This window comes from Phragmites australis, chromosome 4 (genome assembly GCF_958298935.1).
Source record: "Phragmites australis chromosome 4, lpPhrAust1.1, whole genome shotgun sequence".
NCBI lineage: Eukaryota > Viridiplantae > Streptophyta > Magnoliopsida > Poales > Poaceae > Phragmites > Phragmites australis.
Genome location: NC_084924.1, coordinates 42414052 through 42434178, shown reverse-complemented (window position 1 = coordinate 42434178; position 20127 = coordinate 42414052). Strand labels below are relative to the sequence as shown.

The window sequence follows — 20127 nt, the reverse complement described above, 5'->3', positions numbered from 1 at the left end:
GTCCGTCCCATCGGCCACCCAGATCCCCATCCACCTCGGTTGCTTGACGTCATTGTGGACTTCTGTTCACATCACCAATAGTCCTTCGGCAGCCAGGCCACGTCATCCTCCATCCTGATGTATCCTTTAACCCTTTCCGTCCTTTCTCTTGTGCTAGTCCTGCTAGATCTAGTGCAACTGTTGTACTGATTTGAGATGCATATGGCTGTAGAAAATTGTGACCACGACTACCAGTTCGTCACAAGCTACAGCAACACCAACATCTAACTAAGTTCAAGTTGAAGCTGCAATTGCTAGTCGTCTTACTGTCATGAATTAGAACTTATAGTTTGATGCAATGTTATATTAACAAAACGAATTGAGCCGGCTAGTTATCCAGCCCTATGCATTATTGCCCATTTGCCCTTGCCAACACCACTTCAGCATTCTGCTACTGACCGACGTTATGGTATATAATAATATAAGCAATCTTTTGTGCTCAAGTTTCATCCAGGGACCAGGAATGACAAATAGCTTTGCTGAGTTTTAGTGACGACGTTTCCATCAACATCAGTAGAACAGTAAAACGCCCTTATTTTTTTGCGAGTCAGTAAAACGCCCTTGGTCTCCTGGTTAACAAATGCATTTGAGCACGTTGTTTGCGTAAGAAAAAGCCTGCCACAGAGAAGCACGTAACGGTACTACTTTTCCAGTCCAGTTTCACAGTCAGGAAGGGGTCCATTCCTTTGCTCAAAATAAAGGGATAAAAAAACAAAAGCACGTGCCAGCGAAACGTACTAATTTCCGCGCAGATACTAGTACGTTTGTTAATTGCTCAGAATTCGCAACAGCAACAGGCTCCACAGAAATGCAGATAATAGGCGTGACAATGTGGCCCTGAGAATCCCTGCATGCCTGTCACGCAATCATACATATCGCCCTGTCGCTCTTCCATAACTGACCGTGAGTAGCAATGGTCCAAAGTATCGAGCTACAACTATTCACACGTGTAGTTCAACACAACGTTCCAAACCTCCTGAAAGCAAGGTCGGCATACCTGCACGCGCCCTTCCCCTGTCCGTCCTCGTGTAAATTTTGTACGTGCGAGCGTGAATCTGGACGCGGCGAGAGCCGGGCGTCCCTACGTCCGGGATCGAAATCCTTTGACTTCAACAAATGGAATCACGGATAAACAGTAAAATATGAGTGGATAAATAGTACATAACTTTAAATACTATAGTAAAATATAATATATCGAAAAATATTGTAGCATCAGTTTATATGATACTGTAACATCATATCAGATCTGTCTGTCTCAAATCCAAAGATTCATATTAATTTAAAGTTATCTGACTTCATTAACTGTTAAAGTTAGAGGATCTCATTCCCTGCGTGTGACAGCCACGGGGCATGAATGGCGCCGCGCTCGGTGAGGCCGCCGCCGGTAGATGGCAGATCGATGAAGCGGCGAAGGATTCCGCCGTGGTTGTGTGCTTCACGCGCGGAAAATCGATCGCGGTCGGACACAAGCCCGTTGACGCGCGCACGACGGTTTTGGCCATTATGCTCAAGACCTTTATTTGTTCCTGTGGTAACGACCGTTGAATATGTGAACGAACTTATTGCGATATTATTTCGATGCATGGGAACAAAGTAATCACACCCTCCTCGCTCGCTCATGCATTGAGTCACGTGTAGCCGCGTGCCTTCAAACAAATATTGTGCAGTCCATGCATGCTACTCATGTCAATCTCGGCGTTCTGCGTGAACACATTATTGCACACATGCAGCCAACAAAGGACCAAGCAGCTGCGTCTTTCATCCCCATCACCGTCTCCACGACTCCACCACTCATTATGAGAATGTTATCCAATAACAATCAGTGGTGGATGTAACAAAGTTATAAAGAAAAATAGATCTTATTCTTCCTTTTTCACCTCATCTCCGTCTTCTTCTTCTTCTGAAAAAAATGAAGAGGAGCTGAGGGCTAGAGGGCTATAGAGCCCCCCGCCCCTGAGGAGCCGAGGGTAACTATATTACAACCTCTGCACTTCATATGCCTAGCTTGGGAACTGAAGTAGCCGCTATTTAAATGAAGGCGCTCGTGCAACTGCCCACTTTGCAGGTCCGTTGTTTGTGAGTCTGGGTAAAAAATGTCTAGCTGGTGGAAGAGGGGGTTCCTAATAATCGCGAGCACGCGAAGTCGTAGTCGAGCCCCCTGTCCTTATATGGAAAGCAATTCCTACTTCCTTCTCCTCCTCTCCCCAATAAGATTCTCATCCCAAAATCAAAATTTCCAACTTCGTTTTCAGGATGTTTAGCTCGAATTGAAAATGTTCAGCTTGATTTCAGAAATTCATCTCGAATTAGAAATTTCAGCTTGGTTTCAGAAAGTTCAAGTCGAATTGGAAATTTCAACTTGATTAGAAGATTCATCTCAGTTAAAAAAGTTCTCTCATATTGAAAATTTTAGATTTGAGATTTTCAAATGCAAAAAAAGTCAGCTCTAGATTTGTGAAATTTTCCAAATGGACTTTTCAAAAAATAAAGGCTCCCCTGACAAAGGCAGCCGGGTAGCAGAGGGCGGAAGTACCCTGGCGGCAGTTGCCGAGCTCCACCTCCTCCTCAGGCAAGCAGGGTGGCGGCACCAGATCCGCTTCCTCCTCCGGCACGTTGTGCTGCGATGCCAACTCCGCCTCAGATGCATAGGGTGGCAGCGTCAGCACACTGACAGAGTCTAAGATCCTCTATTCCAGAATTTGACAGAGAAACAAATTGCGTCCAGGAAGGAAAAGACGTCCTTAATTTAGGGCTACTTGCATAAACTTATCATTTGGGTTGAACGAGGCATATTCTACCCTTTAGACCGTAATTAACTTTAGCATGCCTATATCTATACAAGTCATTTCTCTAGGACCATCATATCTTAATCGATATTAATTTAGCTATTTCTAAAAATCTATTCATTCAAATTTAAAAGTTGAATAAGCAACCTATGAACAATACTACAGAATGATTCATTCTACACGGCTCCAAACCTCAATGCCAGACATTTTTTCTTTAATCTATCGTAAAATGTTTGTGATAACCCCTCTAATGACAAATAGTTAACAAGAAAAGAACCATATGAGATATGTCTTGTCCAAGTAACCACAGATAATAAGAACAGTTTGTGATATCCATATAATAGACGGTTTGTTCGGCAAAACCTTCTACGATGTATTCATATCACACACAATTTAGTTCTTAAAACGTTTGTGTTAAGTTCGTATGAGAGATTGTGTTTTTCTTAAACCAGTTGCTTTACATATCATATCACAGTCGGTTTAAGCAAAAAACGATTATGTTGTGTTTTATAGGCATTATTAGAATATACATGCATTCATCACAGGCAGTAAATATACACATATTTTCATCATGTGCATTCATCACATGCAACATATATACACTTTGCAATTCATCACACTCAAGTCCAAAATGATGCAAGCTAGGGAAATAGCTATTCATTCAGTATGCAATCCCTATTTTAGATCAACTTGTAGCAACGTATTAAAATTATAAGACAAAAGATTAAAATAATATTACTTTTACAATTAATCTTTGTAGGGGGTCGTCATTAAGGACTCTCGACATCCCTGGCTCCAGAGAGTTTTGGAGGCCTTATAAATCTCTAGGCTCCGAAACTCTCTGGAGCTCTAGTCCTCCGGAGCTGGGGTAGGCTCTCCAAAGCACAGGAGTCATCAGGTCTTAGAGAAAGATCAGCCAAAGAGGACTCACCAGCCGTCCTCCACGTGCAATCCTCCACACAAGGAAGTGACTGACATTTACTACCAATACAAGTGGACGTAATTCTGACATCCTAGCATAAGTAGGAGCCGGATTGACACCTTGGACAGTGTGGCATCGCAATAAGCGACCGGCTAAGTACCATACCACGCACTTAGGGCCACTCGCACATTTGTAGCGCTATAGTAGATAATATCTTCTGATTATGAGTAAATGCATCATACCTAGACCCATACTGGACGATTCGACTGACCCTAGGTCCCTGTGGTATAGTGATAGTTTGTATGGCTATCTCTGTAAGGGTATGCTTACATATTTACATCCTGAACAACACTATAAATACAGACCCATGTGCCATCAGGCTAGAGGACCAATCTTTTTACTATCAACACGTTTTTGACTTTTCCTCCTCTCTGCTTCTTCTCCAAGCTTGAGTCTCCTCTCCAGAAGGAACTCTCACCATACTTTGTTCGTGGAAGACATCTTCTCTTCCGCCAGCAGTGTGCCACCCGTGGGGACTCTGAATATAGAAGTACTATAGAGGTAGGATGCCACCTAAAAAGAAGACCACTAAGGTCACATCACAAGCGGCAGACTCTTCGTCCACGCCTATGCGAAAATCCACACAACCACTGTGACCAAGTGCACGCTAGGCTGACGACAGCTCCCCAACTGGGGGGAATGAGGGCCCTATGGCCACCACCAACCCGGTCACGATCTTAGATGTGACTGACGCTAGGTGGCCCCCTGCCTTGGAGGCCCAGCAACAGCAAAGTGAGGGCCCCGCTGCATCCCTAGGACCTGCAGCCAGCACCGTCATTGTGAATGCCGCCTCAGCCGAGAAACTATCGCGTGTGGTGGCCCTTCAGGCTCGGCTGGAGGATCTGCACGTGTCCCTACGGGATGTGCAAGAACCTGCCTGCGTGACCACCGCCGCTCGCTTAACGGCCAACATCGTCCCGGCCCAAGCTCTGGGGGCCGACGAAGGTTTTGTCATCACGATCCATCACTGTTAGGCATCCCCCGCGGTCCGTGCACAAGCTCTGAAACCTTGGGTCCATCGTCGCGAGGCTCCATTACAAGATTACGATTCTCTGCTACGGGCAGACCTGCAGGCCGCACCCTTCTTGGAGAGTTTCCGGACCCTTCTTGGAGGGTTCAAGCCACACCCTGAACCTGCATCAGCCGAACCATTTCCCCGCTCCTCTCCTTGCTTGGGCCACCAGCCGTGTGTCCTGGCCCACTAGCACAGCACCCCGTGCGCAGAAGACGCCTAGCCGCTTCTCGCCTTCACCCCCACATCACGCCCGTCATCGTCTCCGAGTCAGAGGTCACCGCTGTGTCCGAGTCAATCATGAGCCCACCACTGCTCAAGTGACCTGGCCATCCCTAAGCCCTCATCTGCCACCTATATCTATGCACGTGACCCCCTCTAGGTTTTCCCATCGCTGAAGTCACCAACATCTCGAATAGCCACTGAGATCTAGAGCACCAAGCCGCCATTGCCGCCACCTTCGGCCAAGCTCATCGCCGGGCCGCACCAGTGCCTTCCAGTGCCATCCGAAGCCACCATCAGAGCCGCCTGCCTTCGCCGGAGCTCAATCCACCATCACCTTCGCCGTTTGACCACTGGAGCCGCTGTCCCGATGAGAACCCGTGTGCTCTGCTACCCCCTTCTATCGCCGATCACCTTCCAGTGCCTTTTCGCCTGAGGTAAGCCCCAAATCAGACTCGTCGTGTTCCCTTCTCCAAGATCCACCGCTCATCGTCTTCGCCGGTGAGCCAGAACCCTATTCCGACGAGATTTCCGAACATGCGCCGCCGCTACCTCCTCGGTGCCACCGTATTAGCTCTCCCCGACCGCCCCCTTTGTCCGTCGTCGGAGATGTAGCCGACTGTCCAAATTAGATCTCCCCCGTACCTCTTCAGTGACCAGTTAGAATTCGCCACATGGTACACATAATCACAATCAGCTCCCTTTGTCGAGTCACCCTGCCACGTTAATGCCATGTCAGCCATCTAGCCCACACACCAAGCCCAGTTAGTGTCCGCATAATAAATTATGTTTTTAGTACAAAAATAATTCCAAATAATTCTAGTAATTGGTAGTTTTAAAATTAGGTCCCTGAATTTTTCTATATTTACTAAAAATATCATATTTTTATAGTTTAGCCCCTCAACTTTTCTATATTTACAAATATGTCCCTCTATTTTTAAAATATGCCCTTAATCTTTTTGTTATATTCAAAATACGGCCTTTTGTTTTTTAGATCAAACCTAACATTGTTTTTAGCGTATCTTTTCCATTCTAGCTCATTTTTCAACGATTCTTGCGCCTTTGGTTTCGTTTTTCAGAGTTCTATCTTTATAGACAGGTTTTATCTTGTTGTTATTTTATTTTATGTATTTTTATTAGCATGTTTTGTTTATGTGCTTTGCTGGTAGTTATACGATTAGTCAACAACACCCCAGATCAGTTTGAGGAACATCAAGACTAGGAGCTAGAGTACACTGAGCAACAATAAGGAGAATGCAATAGTTCTTGATTATTTTGAACTTATATTTTTAAATATTGATTTACAAAACTGCATGTAATGTATGTCAATTTGATGGGTAGTCACCTATGTTAGGGTTTACCTAGTTCTTCCTTTATATTCCTTGAAGTCTAAGTAGTAGTTGTTATGAGTCTTTCAGGTAGAATTGCTTAGTCATGCTGGGGAGTGTCATATAATTGATTAATGGACATATGCAACTATGGTGATAAACATGACGTAGCAATATAGAACTTAGGACTTGGGTAAAGAGATGGCTTTGATAATGTTGGTACTTGTGGATACGTTCCAAGCATAATGATATGTTCGATGTCCTTGACATTTGCTACGATTCTAGATGTCCGTTAACATTTTTATAGGTTCTGGATATCCTTTAACATTTGATGGTTATTATCCAGTTGGATAGTCTTTGCCCAAGTATGAACAAATGAAACATGTGTAACCTAATTAAGCACCGGTTTATGGAGTGACAACGTAAGAAATACTGTACCAAACACGAGACTGATATGGTAAAGCTTAGCATATCGATTAGATACATGGCTGGCATTTGTTGGAGTATTAGGACCTAATTGATGGACCATGCTTCATAGTGATTCTCCTGATGGTACACCACTAGCGTGTGTTAAGTGTCTTGCAAATACGGCAACAAGGATATCACAACTCGTGGCTAAAAGTTGATAATCTCTGCAAAGTGTAAAATTATTATAACAGTAATGTCCGCGGTTATGGGAGACTTGGATCGTCACATGATTAGTTGGTTATGGGTATGGTTTTGGTGATGGTTAGCTAATAATGGTTTGTAATGTGGTTATTCTCGAATAATAATGGTTTGGGTGATACGGGTATAATCACTTAATAAATGTTTAATACTTTTTAATTACATTACTATTTTCTTTACTCGTATTTATACAAATATAACATATGTCAGCCTATTCTTGTTTAAAGTACATATATCATTATTTTTCCTACACTTGCTGAGTACTCTATGTACTCACTCTTGCTATCTCCCGTAATTTATATGCTGTTCAGTGAAGGACTTTCAAGACTTTCAAGACGACAACCTAGGGTTATAGGAGAGCGTTCCCCAGTCAGTGCCTGTGGAGTTGATGTGGTTGCCGATACTTTCGTTCCGCTGCCATCGGTTAGTTGCTATAGTTTGGTTATTAGAGTTGTTTAGGTGAAATCTTTATGTAAGAGTTAAACGGTTGTAAGTTAAAGTGTTATTTTTGTTACTTCACTTATGATATCCTTATGTATGTTAAACTTTTTAGGCACATATAAGCTATATTTGGTTTTGTCTGTTAAAACCAGGTGTGACAGTAAGCAAGTGGTGAGTCACGCTTTAAAAAGCATGCAGAGGGTTTCACGGTTGGGCCTCAAAATCGTATGAGGACTGGAGGGGTATGTGGCACTATCGTGAAGCTTGCGTCGAGGCGAAACTTATGGGTCAAGTTTTCTAAGCCTATAAATAGAGGGGTAAGCCTATAAGAGAGTTTTAACTAATCATTTGAACCCCTTATGCCACCCATTTAAGAGCCTAGTGTTAGGGTTTTAGAGGAAAGTAAGATAAGTGCTTAGCCTATGTAATAAGTTAGAGTTTTTAAAATAAAAATCTTTGTAATCCATTTAAAATAGGGCTGACCTTTTTAAATAATGAAGTTTATATTTTTATATATGCTTGAATTCCCTTTCTTCTAGTCTCTCTATTGGTTTTATTGTAAGTTTACAAGTTTTTCTTTTTTAGTTGTGATTTTCTTTTTCTTTTTGAACTGTAGTTTTTTCACCTTTGTAAAGTATTTTTTTTGTTGCTAGAGGCATAAATATTCATATACTCATATATTTGAGAGGGTCTTGAATCTTCTTGCCTCTAAACTATTAACTTGGAGGGTTGCTTTTTTCAGTGACTATCTTTTTGCTTCGTTATTCATTTAAGTTTCAAGTTTTTTACACAAAGACGTATAGAATGATTTTGAATACAATTTATGATTCAAATTCCATCTGCGAAGTCATGTTACTTTGGAATTTTTTTCTCGTTTTGTCTCTCTAAAATTTATACTTTCGTTTATGCATTTTTGAGAAGCATTAAGTAAACAAGGAATAGAGTATCTATTTAAAAAATTATAAAGCGTATGTTCACCCTTTCTGATAGCATATCTCGGTCCTCTTGGACAGGAAATCATCCTGTTGCAAGCTGGTCCCCATCCGACAGGTACCGATATAGCAATTTCGAAAGAGTAACAAGTACCTTTGCCTTGGCACTTGGATTGTTGTCTAAAATACAACTTCCAGACCGAAGGGAGCATTACACTACTGGTTACAAGAGTTGTGCATCGTTATTTCGCGTAGTATTTACAATTACATGAGTCAAAATGTCACACCATGTGCCACTACTTTCGTTGGTGGAAAAGTCAACGGCATTCTTTCGATATGCTTTAATTATCTCACAAACTTGCGTTCTCATGTTGCGAACTATTGTGTGTTTTTCTGGTCCGATCTATATCACTCGCTTCACATTCCGACATTTGAGCTAGCCCTTATGCAGTCATATGAACATCTAATATCTTGGACACCATCGGTATATCAATATTGGTTTCTAAACCGTTAATGATAATATGAGATTATCGCTGACAGTTCTTACTACCATATAATGGTTGGCTTTTCGGGGCTAAAGAAGCATCATTGATAATCATCACTGATAGTCGTTTTTGATAAACAGCCAGTGATAAAGTGAAATATGTGTGTTTTTATGGTAGTGATCATCGAATCTTGCCCGATCAAGATCATGCACATCTGTCAGATTTGTCGCTCAGCGCGTCGCGCCACGCATCTTGGACGGACGCAAAACACGTACTACCAATAGCGCACCTCCATCGTGGATAGAGTGGCCCTACTTGCACTGCCATGCACTCCCGCCGGGTTATTTGTAGCCCACCCCTTGCGTTAACCAACACACGAACAACGTCTCCTCCAAACCTTGCCTAGAGTACGTGCAGCACAGAGCAAGCTAGCTGTAGCTCTGGTCGCCGTCGCACCTTTCAAAAGGTTCTTAACGTCCAAGTGAGCTGCGAGGAAGCTAGCTAGCAACGAGAGATTGCTTCCGAAGCCATGGCGAGCGCAGGTTCCATTGCCGCGCGGCCCGTGCCAGGCAGCTACGGGCTCCCGGTGTTCGGGGCCCTGCGTGACCGCCTCGACTACTTCTACTTCCAGGGCCAGGACAAGTACTTCGAGTCCCGCGTCGAGCGGCACGGCTCCACCGTCCTCCGCATCAACGTCCCGCCGGGTCCCTTCATGGCGCGCGACCCACGCGTTGTCGCGCTCCTCGACGCCAAGAGCTTCCCCGTGCTCTTCGACGTTGAGAAGGTCGAGAAGCGGGATGTCTTCACGGGGACATACATACCTTCAACCTCACTCACCGGCGGCTACCGCGTCTGCGCCTACCTCGACCCCTCGGAGCCCACCCACGCCAAGATCAAGCAGCTGCTCTTCTCCCTCCTGCTGTCCCGCAAGGACGCCTTCGTCCCGACCTTCCGCTCCAACTTCTCCTCGCTCTTCGCCACCGTCGAGTCGCAGGTCGCGAATGGTGGGAAGTCCGATTTCAACAAGCTCAATGACGTCACCTCCTTCGACTTCATCGGCGAGGCCTACTTCGGCGTCCGCCCCTCAGCGACCGAGCTGGGCGCCGGCGGGCCGAGCAAGGCGGCCAAGTGGCTATTTCTACAGCTCGCGCCACTCGTCACACTGGGCCTTCCCTTGTTCCTCGAGGAGCCTCTCCTCCACACGGTGCCACTCCCCTCCATCCTCGTCAGCGGCGACTACAAGGCGTTGTACAAGTACTTCTCGACCGCCGCATCGCAGGCGCTCGACACAGCCGAGAGCCTCGGCCTGTCACGGGAGGAGGCCTGCCACAACCTGCTGTTCGCGACGGTGTTCAACAGCTACGGTGGCTTCAAAAAGCTTTTCCCTGGTATCCTGGCGCACGTCGCCGATGCTGGCGAGAAGCTCCACGAGAAGCTGGCGGCAGAGATCCGCGCCGCCATCGCCGACGCCGGCGGCGAGGTCACGGTCCCAGCGCTGGAGAAGATGGAGCTGACAAAGTCCGTGGTGTGGGAGGCGCTGCGCCTAGACCCGCCCGTCAAGTTCCAGTACGGGCGCGCCAAGGGCGACCTGCAGATCGAGAGCCACGACGCGGTGTACGATGTCAAGAAGGGGGAGATGCTGTTCGGCTACCAGCCGTGCGCCACCAAGGACATCCGCGTGTTCGGCCCCACAGCGGGGCAGTTCGTCGGCGACCGGTTCGTCGGCGAACAGAGCAGCAAGCTGCTGCAGTACGTGTACTGGTCCAACGGGCGGGAGACCGAGAACCCCAGCGTCGGCAACAAGCAGTGCCCCGGCAAGAACCTGGTGGTGCTCGTCGGCAGGCTCTTCCTCGTCGAGCTATTCCTTCGTTACGACACCTTCACCGCCGAGGTCAGCACTGATGCGCTCGGTGCCAAGGTTGCTTTCACCGGCATCACGAAAGCTACTTCCGGTCCTGCCACTGAGTAAACTTGCACCAGCGTTCCTTAATACCCATCGATGCGATTGGTTGGATGCATATGGGAGCTAAATCACACAACTCCTGCCTCAATCTAGGGAATCATTCCTCCAGTACTGTACTTGTATGATTGTAACGCTCTCACAGAGAGACATGTGGTACATATATTAACGCGCTACGTGCAAGACCTCTCGATTATCTCAGCAATCATCAACTATATATACGGATGCACTACGTGCACTACTTTGCCCATTGTTAACGCGCAACATGCACACACGTTGTAATAACGAACTAACTCCATAAAGACTTGCTCTAGCATACATGCATGCACACGCCCAACTAACAAACTGACCGATTCTTATGTCATGACCACAACGTACCTCTACTCCGGTCAAAGGGCAGAACCCTCTTGCATACATGCATCTGCATGCAAATCACGCCACACATGCAACTCAATGCATGCAAGCGAATCCATCAATAACAGAAAAATAAAAATTAGATGAGAATCAGAATATGTAATCCCAAGCTTTCTCTCTCTCTCTCAACTTGATTATACCTTTGGCTCCGCACTCTAAGCCACGATGACCGCATCCATAGACATGTCTCTTCGGACTTATAAACGAGTATTCGGCTCTACTTCCACTGAGCGAGTGTACCAACTTCCACTGCTAAACAAGCTAGCTAGAGCTAGACCAGGAACAAGGGCAATAACAAAGTGATGATTGGGGCATCTCCTAATCAAAAGGCTAGCCTAATAGATGAGTACTAACCTTACACTTAGGTAGTGATTGGATGGGGTGTATAATCCATATATGTGTAGCAGGTGACGCGGGATAATCTTACCATGTACTGTTGTTTGTTAGAATTATGTATTTGCGTGTGTGCGTTCTCTGTATTCTCTGAATGTGTGCGTGTGTGTATTATCTAAAGATATTCAGATAACCCCCTGATGTCGGACTTCAGTGTGGGCATCTCGGTTAGTTGGTCAGGAGGAGTCCGGGTCTATAGGAGCCAGGGAAAAAAATGTTGGTTTTGATATTTTTTATAGTATTTCTATTTTATCGGTGGGGTCCGATAAAATTCAATATCGGCCAATTTTTTTGTTGTTTTTAAATTCCCACCTGCAACCACAAAAAAAAAAATCACCCCTGCGAGCCGCAAACCACCTAACCCTAATCTATTTCCCCCCTTTCTACTTTCATTCATTCCCGAGTGACCGAGTCCCAAGCACCAATCAGCAGAGTGTCGCCGACCCTCTCCTGCAGCAAATTCAGCGCCCTCTCCGGCTCTCCAATAGCAAATCAGGTGCCCTCTCCCCATCCGTTTCCTTGCCCCTGAGCCCCTCACGAGGACGGCGGACGCGAGCCGCACGCGATGCTGAACGGCTGAACAATGAAGTGCAGCCGGCGGTGAGTGGGTGTGTGGCTACAGGATGGCAACAGGGGACGAGAGTGATGATGTGTGCGCGCGTCCTCCGGTGTTTGTTGGTGCTGCCATGACTTTGACAGAGGGAGATGTGGTGCACCGTGGCAGGGGCAAGGGCATCGCCGGCGTGTCGTCCAGTGGTGCCACTGATAGAAGCACGATGACGGATGCCGGTTTTGAAGTGGTCACCAAACAAGGTAAAGCGGCACACAAGTACTCTACCGTTGTATCCTTGAATATATGATGCAGTATTGTAGTTTCCATGAAGAGCAATTTGTTACAATCTAGGTTGAATAGACCTTTCTCTCGGTAGCTATTTGTTGCAATTCTCCTTTACAAGATGGTATGGCTAGGTATACATGTCAGTATCTTGAGCGATGTATAATTCAGTCACAAAATATTTTACTTAAACGCAAGCTGCCTTGGTCATCTCAGTTCTTCTTTTTTCATGCAGTTGAAATTTGACTTGGAGGTGTTTAAGAATGTAGGTGTTAAGTAGATGTTGTGAAAAATCTGGTGATAGGTAGCCCCAATTTCTTTATTGTTGTACTTGTTGTATCTGCCGTAATATGTCGTGGAATATTCTGCGGTTTTAATTGGTCTGACAAGCTAAGGTTTCCAGCCAGTCTATGGATCCTGGTCTCTCTTAGACTCCAGGTCAATAATCGTGTAAATGGTTTGTTGTATTCATGGTGTGCTATTTGATGAACTGAATCTTCAGCATTGTACCTACTAGCATTTATTGCTAATTGTTGATCCAGTTATGGGTTGACATGATTTAAAATTATCTTAGTTGTCTGCCTTTGCATGTCACTTAATTGTTTCTACTCTACTGTCGTTTGTATTGTTTCATTCTTTGAAATGCCACAAATTCCTTGTTGCAGCAGCTGCAGCACTGCACTTATTGGTGGTGCTAATTGTGTGATCCAGTTATGGATTGACACGTTTTACACTTTTGTTCCTTCAACTTGTGAATTTATTATCTTTTTTGTTCATTCAGATTAGAAATATCATGAGTAGTGCTTCATTCTGGTCATATTTTTGATGCCAAGTTGTACTCTTTTGCACTACTTTTTCATGCATGTTTCATTCTATAATGTGGTGCTACAGGGAGACGGGTGAAACTAACAGGATCCATTGAGAATCCATGGAGCCATGGTGTGCCTTATGTGAATGGTTCATACCAAATTGAGGAATTGGTTAGGTTATAAGAAGCTTCACAAGTTGGTTTATGTGCCCTATAATTTGAAGTTGTGCATCCAACATTTCGAAGCCGACATGCAAAGTCTTCAAGAAATACAAGCCTAACCAGAAAGGGAGTCCGATCCTTGTAGCATCATGATGGATGTTGCTATGTATGATGAAGGCGATCCAATCATGGATTGGTTGTGTAACTCTAGGACTGAGTCTATGCCAACTCTTGTTGAATATGATGACAATAAAACTGAATCACCTAACCCTAGCAGATTTGTCATAGAAGAGTCAGGGATGGATGATGACGAAATGGTTGCATTTAAGAGGAAGATTGATTTTGGTAGAAAGGGTGGTAAGAAGAAAAGGAAGGTAGGATTGGAGGAAGAATTTATTGAAGACAATTTTGAATCAGATTCTCCACATGGTAACCCAATTTATGCCGAGTCTGAGGATAGCGATAGTGATGGTGAGTTTCAAATTTGATTGGATTCTACATATTATTTGAGCACATGCCATTTTAAGTTTTTTCAAGAGCATGTGACTTTCTTGAAAATCTTGTTTTGTCTCAAAGGTGTCTGTGATGGGGCTATTGCTGTTGATAGAGGTGGAGCTAGTGGTAGTGGAGCATGTGGTGATGGAGGTGGAGCTAATGGCGTGAATTCGGTGGCAGTAAAGCTAGTGGTACACTCAATTTCACATGCGCATTTAAATTCACGTGTAGCTTGCGCTAATAGACTTATATTTGACTTTGTATGTGCTAGAGATGAGCAACCAACCCCTCTCCGTCCAAGATCAACACGACAGAAAAAACTCTCTCTCAATGACCTATACTTTCATGACAAGGTTAGATAAACCTCTTGCCCTCATATATAAACATTAAATTGTAATTTTGTGGCCAGATTTTGAGCATATGTCAACATTTGTAGTGATCCGAGCCTCTAGATTATGGACTGATATAGTCACCAGATTTTGAGCATGTGGCCTTGTTTTGGTTCATGTGCTTGTAATATTTTGAGACTATGGATTGATTTTTATTTTAGTGCAATTTCGTTTGAACTTATAATATTTGGGACTATGTAGTATGGATTGATGTCTATGTTTGTAATATTTCATTCCAAACATGTAATATTTGGGACTATGGACCTTTGCATGTGAAAGGATATGAACCTATCCATTGGGACATATCGAATGTGTGCTATGAAAGTGTGATACTATCTTATTTCTATATTATTATTTGTAGGTTTTTTATGTCAAATAGTTTGGAGACAATCAGTGTTATTTTCTAGAGAAATTGAACCATTTTTTTTGCATTTTGACAAAAAAAAATTCTATCGCCGATAGAATTATGATAAATCCAAAAATCATGTTTATCTGTGACTTTTGATAAATTCCTTCTATCGATAAATAAAACCCTGGATCAAGCACACATTAATTGGATTAGTTGATGAATGTGTATATCATGTACTGAATTCTTTTATCAGAGATCTGCTATTGTTGTACTTGCCTGCTTATAAATACAAGCTCGATCAAGAGGATCAGTGCATTTGGCACAACTCTGAATCTTCAAAATTTGTTTATGATATCAGGGCCATGATCCAAGAATACTCTGATTCCTCACCAATCTATCTTCTAAATGGCTAATACTAGTAGCAATCCTTCCCTTTCCAACTCTGACTCCATCACCAGCACTGGTTCCACTCAAGTTGGCCTTCTCCCCACACTAGCCTTCAACCATATGGTCACTGCCAAATTATCCAGGGATAACTACCTACTGATGACTGCATAGCTATTCACATACCTACAAATCAAACGTCTTATGGGCTATATCGATGGCACCATTGTTCGTTCAAATCCCACGATCATACAGGACGGTGAAGGTGGTCCACTCATCGTCGTCAACCCAGAGTACACCATCTAGTTCCAACAGGACCAATTGGTGGTAAGTGCCACCCTTTCCTCCCTCACCGGGGAAGTGATGGCACAAGTGGTGTGCTGTTCAACAACCAGAGAGGTGCGATGCACCATCGAGAGGACCTTTGCATCCAATTCACTACGTCATAACAGTTCATTAGTGACGGGTGATAACCGACATTAGTGACATGTCACGTACCCTTACCTATCACTCTTATCGTGTCACTAATGATGACCCATTAGTGATAGGTGCTGACCTGTCACTAATATTGGTCACCAATGATAGGAGATAGTTGATATCCATCACTAAATTGTGTCTCTTATGGCATGAGCAAGTCTGTTGCCCGTTATTAATGATAGTCATTAGTGATGGATGCACTTACCACCCATCACTAATGTCTCAGTCATCAGTGACGGATGCATTTATGACCCGTCACTAAAGACAGAGTCATTAGTGATAGTTGCATTTACCGTGCACCATTAATGACTCTGCCATCAATAGATTTTCACCCCGTCACTGGTACTCAGTCATTAGTGACAGGTGGTAAATGCACTCATCACTAATGTGCTCGTCCTCCGAAAGGATTTACTTGTTTCATGGCTACATCCTGAAACAAAGTCAAGATTTGGCAGTCGTCTTCTCCTGCAAACATATCACACCAGGAAATATATATATTCACCATCTCGACCACATCGATATCAGGTAACATATCAAACATATCACAGCAGTACATCCACCATATCGACATCATGTAACACATCGAGATCACTCAACTTTAAATAATAATATACATAAGTTGGAAGTGTACATCGAGATAATTAGAAATTACATAAGTTGAAAGTGAAACCACAAATTACACAAATCAGTGTGCCGCCTCCCTACAATAGAACCCGCCTTTCGAAGAGACGACTTATGTCATTATGAATAAGATGATCCGTCCTCGAATGTTGAAGAGTGCAAACTCCTTGATGTTACCGTCTCATATGCAAAATTCCTACTAAATGAAAATAGTAATGGAAAAAGTATGCAATTATCTTGAGCAAAATCATTTTATTATCAGATATTAAATGAATGAAAGCAGTTATGAAAAGACTATATGCCATTATCATACATCTCGAGATTTCATATCCTTTGTTGCTGTGGCTAGCAGCATGTGACGCGCAACATAGAAGCTGCAGGCATTGTCCGATGGTTGTTGGTCGCACTGGAGAGAAAAGAAGCCATCAGTTCGAAAGAACAAGATGTAGTAGTAGAGTATTTGCAAATATGTCTGATGGCACGTACCATGAATGCGGTCTTATGTGGCAGTGTGCAAGGCTCATTCGAATTGTACTTTGGATCACAGCGCATATACGTGTCAAAAGCCCTACATGCAAAGAGGCATCCATTAGTCAACATTTGGAAAAAGTTTAAAAAGTTCAATATGTACCATAAGTCATGAAGAACATACTCATTAAGGATTTTTATGACCAAAGTATAGTCATGTACTTCATGTTCACTATTACGTCCTACTACTAGTCCTCAAGAATTGAGGTACCAGACCAAGGTTCACTTAGAGGCAATGACCAGTAAGATCCAATAGTCACATGTGTTGTGGACGGCCATCAGGCATTCCTTCTTCGAAAAGTGGCTCATTGCCTTAGCCAAATATCCTACAATGGATTCCCTATCTTGTTCAATCACAGAAATCGTCAAAATTTAGGGGTCAAGGAATCTGAAGGGCTCCTTCTGCCTCGTTTCTTACACCAAATGTCTACATATAAGAAGTTAGTTAGATTGGAAAATTAGTGAAAATAATTAATGAACATCTAGTTTGAAAGGGCTTACAATGTAAAGTATCGCAATAACCTCATGTCTAGACCATCGAGGTTGAAGAGGTCATATAAGTCGTTGAAGCTCACGAGGAAGTTGTCATCCCCATTCAAGAAGTGATGATTTTGGTACTGGAAGACAATGGAACTCTTCTTCACTCTACAACCTTATAGGTAGTAATTATGCAACTCGACACAAGGTTGTCCCACCCTCTGCAGTGGATCTGCCGTCAATAAGGGCTTCCTAATCTGAAATTTTGGGTTAGCCTTAGTCCAAGTTGCTCCTATCACGTGCTTCTTGGCGCTTGAGTCCTTACTAGAGGACTTGGACTTCTTCGGCAACTGCTTCTTGGACCCTAGCTTGGACTTTTCTTCTCTAGGTTATCCTCAGGTTCCATAGCTGGAGATGGCGGAGTGGGAAAAGGCAACACAGTTGGCGCATCTTGAGGCTGAGGGAACTCAATGTATTTGAATGTCTAGGCGGATCGCTCCTAGATAGTTCTGTGTGCACCAAGATGTCACCCTCTTCCATTGGATCCTTTGAAGACGAGCTTCATCTAATTTTCAGATCTCATCATGGGGGGGGGGGGGGCAGGCAAATCTGTGTTCACGATATTGGCATGTATAAAATGCATGAAGACCACGGCATAACTAGGACATATCGGGATTGTATATAACACCTGGACATCTGGATGCACCTAACCTTTGCAACCTCAATTTGGTAGCCACCATGTGTTATGAGTAGTGAGCATGGTGTGGGCCCATCGAGAAGGTCTATAGTATCCGGCTCTATGGATGGTGAGAAGATATTGTTCGACCTCTTTAGAGGCTTGACTACTCCTACATCCAGCAATAGGGCTATCACTAGATGGTGCACTAGGAATTATGACTCTCTGTGACACAAACATTTGCATGAGGTCTTGATAAACGCTCTTCATGATTGATTGGGTCAATGCTTGCACATAGATTGGACCTGACATTTTCCTCTTCTTGTACTTCTCGACGTGTTCTGGGAAGCCTAACTTCCAGCCTTGTACATCTTCAAGATGCCGACGTACCTCTCGGTACAAGTTTGAATCACTCCTTGACCCACTCTCTAGGCCTATAAGCACTAATCACACACTAATCTTGTGCTTAATTATCTTAGATGATCACTTTAAGCACTTTGTTGAATTAGATGTCTTCTCAAGTGTGTATGAGCTTCCTCTAGACTCTAGCAGCATCACACGCCTTTAAATGACTGGGTGGAGGGGTATTTATAGCCTCAAACCCGCCAACTAGCCGTTTTCCCAACAGCTCAGAAAAGCTGTTAACACCGGATGATCCGGTGAGAACAATAGTACTAACACCGGATCATCCAGTGAGTACAACATCAAAAACTAGCTGTTCGAACTCCACTCGATGCCTCTGTGAAAACCGGATACTCTGGTGAGATCTTCTACTCCATCGCCAGACCTTTCGGTGGGTTAGCTTGAGCTAGATCGCGTAACTTCTTCTCTGCAAGAAATGCTCTAGTGTATTGATTTTCAGAGCATCGGACCTTCCGGTGGGTTGTTCTTCATTCTTCAACACTTGTAGTCACCTCTGCAACAAATGCTCTGGTGCTATAATCCAGTGCGCACAAACCAAGCACCAGATCATATGGTGGGTTGATCTTCAGTCTTCTGCACTTGCATTCTTCTCTGTAGGAAATACTCTGGTACTACCCAATGTAGATCACCAGCCTATCCAGTGAGGTTCTTAGTCTTCTCCCCTTTTGTTAGAAACACTCCAGTGGTCTCATATCCTATTTATCGGACTATCCGGTGAAGCTATCAGCCTCTGGACACAATGCTCTGGTGAGTACAAACTCCTCTGCATCGGACCATCCGGTGAGACAAATATTTTTGAGACTTTTGTAACTCAATCAAACTTTGTTCCGACTACGGTGGTTTCTTGATGTATTGCATCTATGATACATACTAATATATATTCTTGACAAACATGTTAGTCCCAATAAATATATTGCTATTAATCACTAAAAATCATAATCATAATCTAATAGAGTCATTTTCGCTAAAAAACTAGATGGCGACCTCTTTGAGGCCCTTGAGCTTGGGAGGGAGAAGGACTCTGACAATACTAGGGCATATAGATGGGGTATGGGCCGGAGTTTGGTGGCCTAGGTGGCCACAGTCGCCTGGTATTTCACGGGGACATGAGAAGAGGGCAAGAGCTGGCCATGAGAAGAGAGGAGCGGGCCAAGTCGGAAGGGAGGAGAGTTGGGAGGGGTTCGAGTGTTGGTGGAATGTCCGATGTCAAAAACAAATACTAATATCATCTTAATTTGGTGAGCTAGCTGGTTTTTATGGGACGGATTCATATGTAAAGTAATGTTTTACCGTACCACATAATTGCACAGAAAAGTGAAACTATTTATGAATCAGACTGCCCCACAAAATTGTGAAACCACCTTGTTTGACAGGGCTTATCCCAGATCTATCGTGATCCCAGATTTGGAGCCCTACCAAACATTCCTTGGTGCCATCCCTTGAGGCAGCTTCACTCTTCGATCTCTTCGGCTCATTCTGATGCATGCTTTTATCATCTTCTTTCTTTTGCTCATCATCAGTGTTACTATCATTATCCATGTTCATCGGCCTAGGATTCATATCATTTCTAGCCTGCTCCACTCTAAATTGCAACTCATACAAATAATCCCTAATACCACCCACAAATTCTGGGATTAGGTTTGGATCCAATACTGACACCTACATGCGATGCAATACCATCTTGTGAACTTCATCTCCACCATTTGAGTAGCACCAAAAATGAAGCTAACCGCTCAAATGATTAAGAACTACCATAATTCTTTTGTCCATCCCTGAAACTGCACCTAAACTTTTGGTATAATGTATTTGACTTTATTACAAACCATACGCTCGTCAATAAACA

At 43.9% G+C, this 20127-nt stretch overlaps 1 protein-coding gene across 1 annotated transcript; it reads left to right on the top strand.

Annotated features, from left to right (window-relative positions):
• The first annotated feature begins 9268 nt into the window (after nt 1–9268).
• Nucleotides 9269–11040, top strand: LOC133916602 (allene oxide synthase 2-like). The gene has a single exon (XM_062360345.1). The coding sequence runs from the start codon at nt 9423–9425 to the stop codon at nt 10860–10862; it is 1440 nt and encodes a 479-aa protein (XP_062216329.1). The 5' UTR covers nt 9269–9422; the 3' UTR covers nt 10863–11040.
• The last annotated feature ends 9087 nt before the right edge of the window (nt 11041–20127 follow it).

Bases quoted from the DNA above. Each gene is read 5' to 3' on its own strand.
- LOC133916602 (XM_062360345.1), top strand. From the start codon at position 9,423: ATGGCGAGCGCAGGTTCCATTGCCGCGCGGCCCGTGCCAGGCAGCTAC.